At 33.0% G+C, this 13,557-nt stretch overlaps 2 protein-coding genes across 2 annotated transcripts; one reads left to right on the forward strand and one right to left on the reverse strand.

Annotated features, from left to right (window-relative positions):
- The first annotated feature begins 5,552 nt into the window (after positions 1–5,552).
- On the forward strand, positions 5,553–6,642 carry LOC106340304. The gene is made up of 3 exons (XM_013779183.1): positions 5,553–5,813; positions 5,937–6,142; positions 6,234–6,642. The coding sequence occupies exons 1-3, from the start codon at positions 5,715–5,717 to the stop codon at positions 6,421–6,423; spliced, it is 495 nt and encodes a 164-aa protein (XP_013634637.1). The 5' UTR covers positions 5,553–5,714; the 3' UTR covers positions 6,424–6,642.
- Positions 6,643–6,967: 325 nt separating this feature from the next.
- LOC106337419 (beta-amylase 6) lies at positions 6,968–9,652 on the reverse strand. Its single transcript, XM_013776523.1, has 7 exons — positions 9,379–9,652; positions 8,829–9,302; positions 8,449–8,613; positions 8,085–8,351; positions 7,630–7,839; positions 7,329–7,562; positions 6,968–7,243 (listed from the first exon to the last, which is right to left on the reverse strand). Exons 1-7 carry the CDS (start codon positions 9,571–9,573, stop codon positions 7,040–7,042), a joined length of 1,749 nt encoding a protein of 582 aa, XP_013631977.1. The 5' UTR covers positions 9,574–9,652; the 3' UTR covers positions 6,968–7,039.
- Between the last annotated feature and the right edge of the window lie 3,905 nt (positions 9,653–13,557).

Consider the following 13,557-nt stretch of genomic DNA (forward strand, 5'->3'; position numbering starts at 1 on the left):
TTTTTAAATTTATTAATATCAAAAAATATATAAAAATGCAAAATTAATTTGTAAAAAAAAAAGGGTATATACCGACGGACAACGGTCGTCGGAATATACCGACGGACATATATCCGTCGGAATTTACCGACAAACTCATTTCCGTCGGAATATACCGACGAACGTGGTTCGTCGGTATATTCCGACAACCGATGTCCGTCGGTAAATTCCGACGCCTACAGTTCGTCGGAATAAACCGAGGAACCACGTTCGTCGGAATTCTAGTTTTCCGATGAACTCCGGTCTCGTGTAGCCGCATCGTAATATCGTCGGAAGTTCGTCAGAATGACGTTTCTTGGTATTCGTCAGAAAGTCGTCGGAATTTCTGACGAAATTCCGATGAACTTTTTTTTTCCGACGAAACGATACCGACGGACGGGTTCGTCGGAAATTCGTCGGAATAGACCGATTCCGACGAATTACCGACGATTTCGGCCATCAGAATCCCCCTGTTTTCTTGTAGTGAAAGCACCCAAACCGGTTCGTGGATGTGGAAGAAGATTCTGAAATATAGAGAAATAACTAAACAGCTTTATCGAGTGGAGGTTAAAAATGGCAGAAGAACATCATTTTGGTATGAATCTTGGTCCTCTCTAGGGTGCTTAAAAGATTTATTAAATGGAGGTGCTCAAATTGATTTGGGTATCCCAAGTAATGCGACAATGGAATAGAGTTGGAAGCATAGAAGAAGAAGTCATCGTGTTACTTTGTTGAATAAAATTAAGGAAAAGATTAAGAAGTACAAAGGTAATATGGTGCAAGAAGAGGATGTATCTCTATGGAAGGATGAAAAAGGAAAATTCAAAAAAACTTTCTTGTCAGGCGAGACATGGCAGATCATCAGAGAAAGACATCTCTCCCTTGTAGCTGGCATGAAGCAGTATGGTTTAAGCATGCTACACCAAAATTCTCTTTCGTTCTACTGCATTACACGATAGACTTCCAACAGGTGATCGTATGAGATTATGAAATGGAAATATAGATACATCATGTATATTATGAAATGATCCGATGGAAACAAGGGAGCATCTATTTTTTGAATGCTCTTTTCCAACAAAAGTATGGGAGAAGCTGATGACTGGAGTATTGAGAAGTGATTTTACAGTGAGCTGGGTAAATCTGATAAGAATATGTACTGAGGCAGGGATGCGGAAGATACAGAAATTAATTATCAGATATGCTATGCAATCAATTGTATATAGCTTATGGAGGGAAAGAAATCGAAGGAGACATGGTGAAGCAGCTTTACCAGTGGAGCATTTGACTAAGATGATCGAGAAGAATATGAGAAATAGGCCGGCAACTATTAGAAGGAAGGGAGATACAGATTTTGATGGAGGGTTAACATACTGGTTCAGCACAAAATAGAAGATTAAAGGAGTTGTGGAGTTGTGAAGCATAGGAAAATAAGTTTAAACGAGTAATGTTGATTTAAATTTCAAAACAATTATGTAAAATATTTTTGGGAAAATTGCCAAAAAAGAACAAAAAAACAACATAGTTGTCCCTATAGTATAAATTTATTTTTTACCATTTTTTCTCCCTTTTACCCTTTCCATATGTTAAAATTAATGAAATAAATAGTTTTAAGAATCAAAAAAATATTAAAAATATAAACAATTAATAAAACACTCATTTACACAAACACATATTTTTTTGGGGTTGAAAAACATAATAAATAATTTTTTCAAATTACGTTCTACTAGAAGTAGAATTCATTTTCTACACAAAACGTGAGAGTAGAAAATGAATTCTAGAATGAACATTTCCATGTACTTTTTTAGAACGTACAACCTACTTTTTACTATAATTCTAAATATGGGGAATACGAATTCTACTATTTGTAATGATCGCTACTTTTATTTAGAAAGATATTTCTATTTTTATGGAGTATTCTAAGTTATCAGGAATGCAAAATCTAAACCATACACAAACGTCTACAGAGTGTAGAAATTACATTCTGGAATTTTTTTATGTTCTACACAGTGTAGAAGGTGCTTTCTACGGATAAAAAAACTGTTTTTTCGAAAATTAAGGAAGTTGCAGTTTTAAAAATATTCTAAAAATATTCTAACTTCCTAAAACGTGTTTTCATTGATTTGCTTCGTGAAAAATCAAAAACAAAACGATTTTGAATGTTCTTCTTCACCAATCTATGATTTCCCCATGATTTATCTATAGTTTGTTTTGTGATTTTCACAAACTCTTGTTCTATAATGCGTATCTATACAACATGTGGTGTTTGGGAGTTTCAACATGTGGTGTTTGAGAGTTTGGCGCAACCACGGAGAGGCGGCGAGAGGCGGAGAGAGGCGGAGAAAGGCGGAGGCAAGCGGAGAGAGGCAGAGAGAAGCGGAGAGGCGGAGAGAGGCGGCAAGAGGCGGAGAGAGGCGAGAGAAGCACTAAAATCTCCTTTGCGTTTGTCTAGAGAGAAAGAGATCCAGAGAAAAGTATTAGAACAAGAAGGAGAAAAGAACAAACTTTATGACTGAAATTGGATAGAGAACTTTGGTGTTTACCTTCGGTATGTAGGAGAAGAGAAAGGGGTTCCACCGGTGGCTGCAGTCGTCGTTGATTTCACCGGAGAAAACACAAAGGAGAAGACAAAATCGCCATCTTGCTCGCCGTGTGGAAGAGAGAGTCGGAGAGATCGATGTTAGGGTTACGGGAGTTAGGGAAAGTTAAATGTTTAGATCCCATTTTCTTTTTTTTTTTAATTTTTTTTCCCTTTTGGCAACTATATTAAACCAACTTTTTTCCATTTTTAAAAAAAATTCAATTAATTATGTTTAATGTGATTAATCAAAGGTTACTTTTGGTATTATGAGAAACATTATACTATAGGGACAACTTGAGGTTGGATTTATACCATAGGGACAACTATGTTGTTTTTTTATTCTCTTTTCGCAATTTTTCCAAGTTTTTTTTAGTTAAATTTAAAGTTCAATTCAAAAAAAAAAACCCACAGAAAATGGGGAAGTTTGATAATTACAAATTCGAGGATGGTTTTGGCTCTCATTGGAAGAATTGACACTTAGAGACCCATTATCAGACCATAACTTGGAAGTGTTTCCATTCTCCAAACTCGGGTTGACTCAGCTAAACACTTCACTATCCTTAACGTTACCTGTATTTGTATAAATTTCGATTGTTTTTGTATGCATGCTCCACATATGTAGACATTAATGTAGAATTGATTTTGCGAGTTTCACTTTCGTCACGTTCAATTTGCTATTTTATGTTTTTTTGTCAAAGTCTATTTTATGTTTTCTTATAAAATTGTATAAGAAACATATTTATACTATAATATAAAATTTTCTTAACCCATGCTGCCATACATCTAAAAAAGAGAAAATTTGATTCTTTATCAGAGAAGTGAAGACACTGGCCACGCTTGGTGGGGTTGTATTATGCCCTACTTTTTCCTCCCCAACACAAAGAATCCAACCAATTTTAGACGACGTAACCAAATAAATAATTGCAACTATAAAACCTATTAATGTAACTAAGTAGTTGTAGCTTAGTGGTGAAGATTAATTTGGAGCACCGCGTAAACCGTATGTTCTATGTTTGATTTTTAGTGAAAATGAAATTGCTGCTATTTGGCTAATATGAATTGAGAAATACCCTTGAATAGCTTTAAATTTTTTTTTATCACAAATATAGTTCCTAAGGATTAAAATGACCAATATATTTCATTAAATAGTTGAATATATACTTATATCCGTAGGGTTAATTAATCTATACTTTTAGAGCTTAGAGTTAAGAGGTTGGATTTTGGGTGAAATTTAAAATTTTTAAAAATAAAAAATAATTTTTAAAAATAAAAATAATTTTTTTTTAAATAGTTTCAAAAAAAATTGGAAAAAATAATTTTTTTTAGAAAAGTAAAAATAATAATTATAAAATAATTTGAATTTGAAAATATATAATTCAAAATTATAAAAAATTAATTTTTCTTTTATTATTTATATATATTTAAAACAATGGGCAGAAGAGTCTTTTGATTTTTTAATGAAACTTATTTTGGTGATTTTTCTCTTTGAATACTTTTTTGGTAGTACCGTAACAGACGATATAACTATTTCTGTGACATCAGTGATAAAACATTCTAAACTTGAATCATGCAATATAATAGTTAGTCTATTATGTAATATTGGTTGTGTATTTCATAGGGGCCGACCAGATCACGATAAGACATATTAAAAAAACAGAACTACTATTGTATTATTACTAACTTGGGAAAAGCTTAGTTAGCAAACCTATAAGTTTTATCTAAAGAAAATTCGCCATTCCATATGGACAAAAAGAAGCTTTATTGGCTTGGGAGCCAAAGTGCCACATGCATATCCCAGCTAATCCTATTCCCTGTTTATTCTGCATATACTTTATTGGTTATATATTGCTGTACATAATCCTTTCGGTGCTCGTAATTTCTTTAGGGAGTTCTACTAAATTTTTTTTACATCATGTGTGACTGTTGTTTAAAGATTAGATAATAAAAAACATAGGCTATAGTAATCTAACTAAGTGCTTGAGCCAAACCAAATACTTAGTCTCTCGTCATACTTATACTCAACCGTTTGATGGTAGAGAGTTGGTTTCTGATTGTTTTATCAATGGTTTTGATCAGCTGGGGTGGATGGGAGATGTTTTTCGCCATGCTTGAGCCTGTTTATTTTGTTTCCAAATAGAATGCATTGCTGTTTGAAAAGTGTACTGGAACAAGAACAGTTGGACTGTATCCTTTGTCTGGTCTAGCAGCAATGGAATAATACTCATCGGTCAATAGCCTCTTAGTGAGCTTTCCTATGAATAGTAATGTTCAATTACATAAACTTTCAGCCTAACTGGATTAACCCATTTTTCTTATATATTATTTAAGATTTTTTTTCTAATTATTTATGTGAGAGACTTTGTTTGTAATATGCATTTTCGAATTGATGGTTCTTTGAATCAATTTTGGAATTTTTGGACAACGACCAATGCCAATTTTGAGTCTAAATGATGTGGATTGCATTAGACTGTATGACTCAGACACTGATACCGTGTTAAGTTACATAACTTCCAACATAAATGATTAAACCAAGTGGTGATCATTTGATTGGCTATCTTCCAAGTTGTCTATAATACTTTTTATGTATTCTCACCAAAATCGATCGTGATTGGAAATTTAATATGAGGTTGCTATTATACACAATATTGTAAATTTTATATATGTTTTGTTGACTACAGAGGTTATGTATGCTGATCTGAATTCTAATCTTGGTAAAAATTATGTATAATTTTTATAGAAATTATATAGTCAGATGGTAATACACGAATAATACTAACAGAAACCATAAACTACATCATCAACAAAGTTGCATGTCATGGTCACCGACAAGAAATATCTTTTTTTTTTCATTTTCTAACTTTTTGTTATTTAAGTTTGTCTCCTTTTCTCTCGTTTTTTTTCAAACACACTCATAACTTTACTTACCACTCCTTTATATATCTACCCATTTGGTCACAAAAGACAATTACTCATTAGACTTTTCCACTACACATTCCCATTTCCAACATCAGACAACATTCTCTCCCTCAGAGGAAAAGCATCTCCTCTTCTTCATTCACATTTTGAACTTTAACCTTCTCAAACTATCTCCAACAAAACCAAATCCAAGTTATTAAAAATGACAAAGATAGGAGGTATTCTTGTTTGTTTAGTCATCGTGGGCTTAGATGTAGCTGCTGCAATCCTCGGAATCCAAGCAGAAGTCGCTCAGAATCAGGTATTCTATACATATATCCTCACTCAAAATTAAATATTGTATCGCATTCCATCATGATGATGATAGTTCCTACTCGAAATGCACATGCTAAAAGACGGTCTTGTTGCAAATGTGTGAATATAGGTGAAGCACATGAGGCTTTGGCTATTTGAGTGCAGAGAGCCAAGCCAGGACGCGTACAGGTTAGGTCTAGGTGCAGCCGCGGTATTGGTAATGGCTCATGTACTCATCAATTTGGTCGGAGGCTGTCTCTGTATTTGCTCTCAAGACGAGTTTCAAAGATCTTCTTCCACAAAGCAAATCTCAATGGCTTGTCTCGTTCTCACTTGGTACGTTCTTTAAGTTACTCTATATATATTAATAATTGTCGGCCCGAAATGAACGACACGGTGTGTGTTGATTGGACGATGGTAACCACAGGATCGTATTCGCCGTTGGATTTGGGGCTTTAGTGATTGGGACGATGTCCAACAACAAGTCAAGATCCTCTTGTGGATTCACACATCACCATTTTCTCTCCATTGGAGGGATCTTGTGTTTTCTACATGCCCTCTTTTGTGTCGCTTATTACGTTTCTGCCACAGCGGCTAAAGACGAAGCTGCTAAGTGACAAAGCCATGATAAGGATGGGTTAACACAGGTGGGTCCTTGTACTTGACTATATATTCCAATGGTAGTTGTGTAACAATTTCATATCTATTAACAATAACATAGTATAATCTTTTTTCCTCCCATTTTTAATTTGTTTTCATTTATTTCGAAGTCTCTTTTGTAATTTGGAAAGTCGTGTCATTTTGAAAAAAATATGAAAGCTTTGCCCTTTATGTCACACCCGAGCGCACGGATAGCGCCTAGCGAATTTTCGAACATTGGAATCAATGCACTGATGATAATGACGTTTTAATGGAATCTTGTCTTTGCTTTGGTTCCTGAACTTATAATCCAGTACTGCTCTCTCTCTTTTCAGATACTATTATGTTCCTTGGTCACGGGCATTTTTGAAAATGTTAAAACCCTAAATTCTAGAAAATACAAATACATAAAAGTGAAAAAAAATTGACACTAAGCAGTGGAGAAATGACATGTTCACCTGTATTGTTTACTTCAAATTTACATCATAAGGATGAATTATTTACTTGCATATACATCATAAGGATGAATTATTTACTTGCATATACATATGTATGTACACATTACAATTTACATGTTTATCGATAGACGATAACCTAGGACTTGTTTCTAAAGAAAGTGCTTTTCAAGAGAGACAGTACACTCTCAAAGGGTCTAATACTCATGTCTGTCTCTTCCAGCCATAGAAGTGGATCAATTGGTTCTGTTGCTTCCACTAACTTCTCAAATGATTCATCGTTTATCGACCTTTCCAATGGAAGTAGCTCGTGGTTGTACCTTTCAGGCTCTGAACAATACTCCTAAATTATGAAGCAAAACATTAAAAATGCTAAATTGAATCTTTAAGCAAAGACAGTTCTTAAAAAAGGTTTTTTTATTGCTTACTTGATTTGCGTGCATTCGTTTTACGAATGTCTTAAACGTAGTGAAGTTCGGTTCGCTGAGAAGTCTATCAGATAACCGGAGATATGTGAACCCGAACATCCTGGGTTTACCATTTCGGTTAATTCCATTAGGCCTTGCGTTTAGTATAACCTGGTTGTATCCATCTCTATCGAATCTCGGAAGCGCGTTTTCGCCAGCAACTTCAATCCCTTCTCTCCATCCACAGCTCAACACCTTCAAAAACCAACCACTTATAAAATCAGTTTCAGTAGCATTTTGTTACAACGATCAATTTGCTTACTTGCTGAACAAGTTCTTGAGGTCCGCTCTTAGCTTTTGCTGGCTGCTCTGTGTTCCTCATCTCTAGACAAGTGAAATTCAATATAGCGTGATGTCTACGCATCATTTTCGCAATCGCAGCGTACCCATCTCTGTTTTTGAGATTGTAATAACCAGCCGTAAGTTCTGCTGCATGACTCTCAGTTTTGTACCACCAATGGATCCCAGAGACCTAGCAAAAAAAAAAAAAAAAAAAAAATCTACGCATCATTTTCGCAATCGCAGCGTACCCATCTCTGTTTTTGAGATTGTAATAACCAGCCGTAAGTTCTGCTGCATGACTCTCAGTTTTGTACCACCAATGGATCCCAGAGACCTAGCAAAAAAAAAAAAAAAAATCAAGAAACCATAATTTTTTATCTTGTTTCTAATGTATTTTTATGTCTTATGGGAATTCAAACGAGATTTTAAACTCACTTTTGCTGCTAACTTGAGTTTACACCCAAGAAAAACTTTATTAGCTTCATCAAGAATCTGATCACCATGGAGAAGTAACTTTCTCGAGTACCATGACAAGAAAAACTTTCCTTCTTCCTCAAGGTAAGTCCCATTTGAGTACTCGAAAAACCCGGTTTGTTCTGGAACATCATTATATTGGCCTGCATTTTCTGGAAGTTTCCATTCCGGGTGTCCTATTCTTCTAACTTCTTCCTCATAATCTGATCTTAGATACTTGTCATAGCACTGAAAAATCGAAAGAACAGAACAACAAAAAAGCTATAAAGCTCTGTTTTTTCAGCTCCTGAGAAGATTAAGAGCTTAACTTCTCCATTTTTCTTACTTGAAACTCTCCTATTCCAGGGAACACCCATCCCTGAGTCTCAGTGTAAGAAGGATATCTAAGCTCTCCAGCAGGACCAAGCCCTACTTCAATGTCTATTATAACTCCTGAGCTAATAAAATCTTCCATGTTCTCTCTAAAGCTCTTCATGTAGTCTCTGTACATCTACAAACATAGCACGCAAGGCCGGATCTGAGAATTTGGAGACAATAAACACTTACTAAGAACTTTAATAAAAAAATTTCCTTCATATTTTGGAAATATAATCTCCAAAAAAATTTTAGTCGAGACTAATGTTTCATTAGGCTATGCCTAGATCCGGTTCTGGTAGAACGGCTAGACAATAGAAAGCAATATTTAGGGAATTTTAGTTTTCATACCTCAACAGCTGTTCTTCCACTGAATAAAGACAAGTTATCTACAGAGAGAGACAAACACTCTTCGTTTCTATTACCAATCTTGTTCGTATAGAAGATGTCTGGATTCGTCTCCCCTATTTCTAGCACCCATTTCGGTAACGGGATGTTAACATCGTCTCCTATGTTTCCTCCGCATCTATGAAACGACATTATAGCTTGTAGTTTGAGTCCACAGCTTTGCACGATCTCAAACAAGTTTCTGTAAGCACTCCATTGGTATTGCTTTGGACCGTTTGATTCCACTATTCCCCACCATACATCAACCATTACACCATCGACTTGACTCTGTTTCAGTTTCTTGAGCTGTTTCGTGAGCTTCTCTGCGTTTTCAAGAACGTTGTCGTTGGTTATGACTCCGAGCTGAAGCATGACGTAGACAGGAACATAGTTGGCTAGCATATTGTCTTCATACGTCGTCGTATCGAACTCTCTCCCCTGCGATGGTCTAATAAGATTCAGATCCCAAAACCAGAGAGTTCAGAAAATGTCAAAGATTCTTGTCGTCACTAACCTTTGGTTCTGTTGTAGTTGAAGACACTCCAGAAGAAGCAGTGGCTTGTGGCGTTCTTAAGGATACTTCTTTGGTTGAGAATCTCCAGTGGGATCGACTTTTGCTTTCTTCACCTTTGACTAGTATCTGAGATCCTTTGTAGAGATTTCTTCCGTTGATCAGGTTAGGGCTCATCATCCTCAATACGGTTGTCATGGTACCTTGTGCTTCAAGAAACTTGCAAAGTATTAAGCTTTACTGGATCATAAAGTCCAGTTTTTTTTTTTCGTTTCTGTCGTTTTTTCCTTTCCGTCATACGTATGTTATCAACAAAACGTGGCCATAATTTTGTTGCCCAATTATTTTTTGTTTTTTTGTACGCGGGAGAAAGATGTTTTACCGCAAAAAAATGATGTTAAAATTTAAATGTAATAGTAAAATTTTAGTTTGCAACAATCAACCGGTTGAAATGGTTAATAATCAAATATTGCAATGTTAACTATTAAAAATTACAGTGGAACATTTAAAAGTTGTGAATATTTATATAAAAAATAAATATTTCATTTAAATAATTGCAAATATTCATCTACACAATTACAATTGTTTACTTAAAACCATTGTTATAATAATTCACTTGAATATTCAAAAACATTATAGATTCTCCAAAATTGACCAATCTTTGATTTTCTCCACATGTTATTTTTTTTTCCAAATTCATTTTGTTGAAAATTGAATATAAGTCAAATTTTGTACTACTGAAAAATATTTATTTATCTCTAACAATCTAATAAATATCTTTAAATTAGATTATGTTATACAAATTGAAATATAGGGTAAAAAATTACATAACTAAAATGTCTTTTTCTTTGAAGCAGTGATTATAAAATATAAAATTCATAATAAGTATAGTAAAAGCCCACATTTTAAAAGTACTATATTTGAATTATATGATTACATAAGATATTATGAAAACAATTCATATGTATAAAGCGTATCTACTGAGATTTTACATAAATAAAAACATCAAATTTACTGTACTTCATTTCTAATAAGTTTCTAAACATTACACTATTACACTAAGTTGGATACTTTGTAACAAGTATTATAACAATTTGGTGTAACATTATTCATCACATGAAATTACAATCAAATATTTTTTTCTATTTATTTAATAATGGTATTAACTTAATATTTTCATTAAATTAAAAATTTAATTAAAATACTTATATAATTTTTTCATTAATAATACATATATGAATTAATTAAAAAATAAATAAATAAGTATATAAATTAGTTTAAACAAAAATATTTATATATAACTAATGTAATACACATGAATATAAAATTTAATGTTTTGATTGGAGATAATAATTAAAGTATATTAGTAAAATACCAAATTTAATATTATTAATATTATTAAAACTGAAGTACCTTTTAATATTGTTTGGAAAGATGTATAAATAAGACCTGTTTGAAAACATGGATAATAGATTAAGTACTTTATTTCATTTACATATTTAGCCATTGCATTTATAAAAAAAATAAGTACTTCTTCTTTGTATTTCTTTTTATTTATAGATTCTGCCACTGCATTTAAAATCAATTTAAATTGGTTAAATGCAATGGTTTTTGTTTATTGGGGGATTTACCAAATATGACTCAAAACTTGACTTTGACTGCAAAAGTATACCCAAACTTGAATCAAATGCAAAACTAACTTAAAAGCCTTGTGAAATAACAGCCAGCCCCTTGTGACCAAACAAAAAAACATAAGCCATTTTTACGAAGATAGCCATAGTAAGTCGTCTGAGATGTTGGAAGTCGTCTAGACGACTTACTTGTAAGTCATCTGGTGTAGTTGATCTTAAAAATAATTTTAAAAAATTAAAAAAAAAATTTGACAAATGAAAAATGAAAATAATGTAATTATAAACAGTTTTAAGTAATGTAAATTATGATATAATAAAATTGAATAGTTTTCAGCATAGATGAGTGAAAGTAGTTAATCATGATATTCTTTGGTTTTATGGTTTGACAACATATGTTGTAGTATTGTATGTATTTTTAGGGTTAGATTTTGGAAAGCTTGAATGTTATTTTGAAAAATTAAATTTTTAACTATAAGTGTTTATTTTTGTGTATAGTAAACACTTTTAAAGTTTAATTTGATTTTATGAAGTGTTTAGCTAGTTAATTAAGTTTAGGGGTTATCTAGGGTCTAGACGACTAACTTGTAAGTCGTCTGGTGAATAATTTAAACCAGACGACTTACATGTAAGTCGTCCAAATATTCCCGCCTAAAATTTTTTAAAAAATTATTTTCCCGCTTAAATAATTAAAACCAGACGACTTACTTGTAAGCCGTCTGGGAAGTCTTCTATTTTAGTTTCCCACTAAAAATATTTTAGTTTTCCGCTACAAATATTAAAGTTTTCGGGGAGACTTACAAGTAACTCATCTGGGAAGTTGTCTGAATCAAAAATATTTTAACCTAATTGGATTTTTTGTCTCCCTATATAAAAAAAAAATTACACATTCTTTCTCCTCCTCACAAATGACTGCAACAAAAAAAATAATATTCATCATTTTAAAACTCTTCAACCTCTCTCTAATCTTTCTAAACTTATAAACACTAAGTTTTATATCAACTTATTGTTTTTGTGTCATGTCTTTCTAACTAATTTATCTTGTTTTGCAGGTTTTTCATCACATGATTCTCATCTTCCACTCATTTAAAGGTTGATCTATCAATTTTAGATATGCATTTTTGTGTATTCTATAAAGGTAGATTTATCTAATCTTCCACTCGTTTTCTCTGTTTTTAAGCCATTTGAACGTTTTTGGATATGCAGATTTTTCAGATCTGGATTTGGATATGCAGGTTTTTCAGATCTGGAAGACTTCTGGGACGACTTACCTGGAAGTCGTCTAGGGCATTATATTTTAGACGACTTCCAGGAAGTCTTCCAGGAAGTCTTCCAGACTTCCTGGAAGTCTTCCAGACTTCCTGGAAGTCTTCAGACGAAGTCTTCCAGACTTCCTGGAAGTCTTCAGACGAAGTCTCACTTTCATAACAGATCTGAGCGTTTTGGTAAGTTTTTATGTCTGATTTTTCTTCATTTGAAAACTTCATGTTGTATAAAGTTCTTACTTTTTTCTCAAACTAAAACTCTTCAAACCCACTCTAATCTCTTTGACTTGAAAACACCAAATTTTATATGAATTTTTCAGTTTTGTCTCATGTCTTTCTCACTAATCTATCTTTTTTTTTTTGCAGATTTTTAATGAGATGGTTCTCATCTTCCATTCATTTAAAGGTAGATCTATTATTTTTAGATATGTATTTTTGTGTGTTCCATAAAGGTAGATTTATCTAATCTTCTACTCATTTTTTCCGTTTTTAAGTCATTTGAACCTTTTTTGATATGTAGGTTTTTCAGATCTGGATTTAATATGCAAGTTTTTTTTCAGATCTGGAAGACTTATGGGACGACTTACCTGTTAGTCGTCTAAAATATAATGCGCTAGACGACTTCCAGGAAGACGTCTGGACTTCCTGGAAGTCTTCTGACGAAGTCTCCCTTTCATAACAGATCTGAGCGTTTTGGTAAGTTTTTATGTCTGATTTTTCTTCATTTGAAAACTTCATGTTGTATAAAGTTCTTACTTTTTTCTCAAACTAAAACTCTTCAAACCCACTCTAATCTCTTTGACTTGAAAACACCAAATTTTATATGAATTTTTCAGTTTTGTCTCATGTCTTTCTCACAGATCTATTTTTTTTTTTGCAGGTTTTTAATCATATAGTTCTCATCTTCCACTCATTTAAAGGTAGATCTATTAATTTTAGATATGTATTTTTGTGTGTTCTATAAAGGTAGATTTATCTAATCTTCCACTCATTTTCTCTGTTTTTAAGATATGGATTTGATATGCAGGTTTTTCAGATCTGTAAGACTTCTGGGACGACTTACCTGTTAGTCGTCTAAAATATAATGCTCTAGACGACTTCCAGGAATGGACTTGTTGGAAGTCTTCTGACGAAGTCTTCTTCCATATCCAGTGGAGTTCAAGCTTGTCTTTGTAGAGGAATGATCTATAATAGTTTTTTTGTAGTCTGTTTTGTGATTTGCATGTCTACTCTTTTAGTTGTGAATTTTTTGTAAAATTAGTAATAATGTTTCCCAAGATGTAATACAT

The sequence above is a fragment of the Brassica oleracea genome, chromosome C4 (genome assembly GCF_000695525.1).
Source record: "Brassica oleracea var. oleracea cultivar TO1000 chromosome C4, BOL, whole genome shotgun sequence".
Taxonomy (NCBI): domain Eukaryota; kingdom Viridiplantae; phylum Streptophyta; class Magnoliopsida; order Brassicales; family Brassicaceae; genus Brassica; species Brassica oleracea.

Bases quoted from the DNA above. Each gene is read 5' to 3' on its own strand.
- LOC106340304 (XM_013779183.1), top strand. From the start codon at position 5,715: ATGACAAAGATAGGAGGTATTCTTGTTTGTTTAGTCATCGTGGGCTTA. The intron at 5,814-5,936 runs GTATTCTATACA...GTGTGAATATAG, and splicing joins CAGAAGTCGCTCAGAATCAG to GTGAAGCACATGAGGCTTTG. The intron at 6,143-6,233 runs GTACGTTCTTTA...TGGTAACCACAG, and splicing joins GCTTGTCTCGTTCTCACTTG to GATCGTATTCGCCGTTGGAT.
- LOC106337419 (XM_013776523.1), bottom strand. From the start codon at position 9,573: ATGACAACCGTATTGAGGATGATGAGCCCTAACCTGATCAACGGAAGA. The intron at 8,614-8,828 runs GTATGAAAACTA...CTATGTTTGTAG, and splicing joins GTGGAAGAACAGCTGTTGAG to ATGTACAGAGACTACATGAA. The intron at 7,840-8,084 runs GTGAGTTTAAAA...TTTTTTTGCTAG, and splicing joins AACTCAAGTTAGCAGCAAAA to GTCTCTGGGATCCATTGGTG.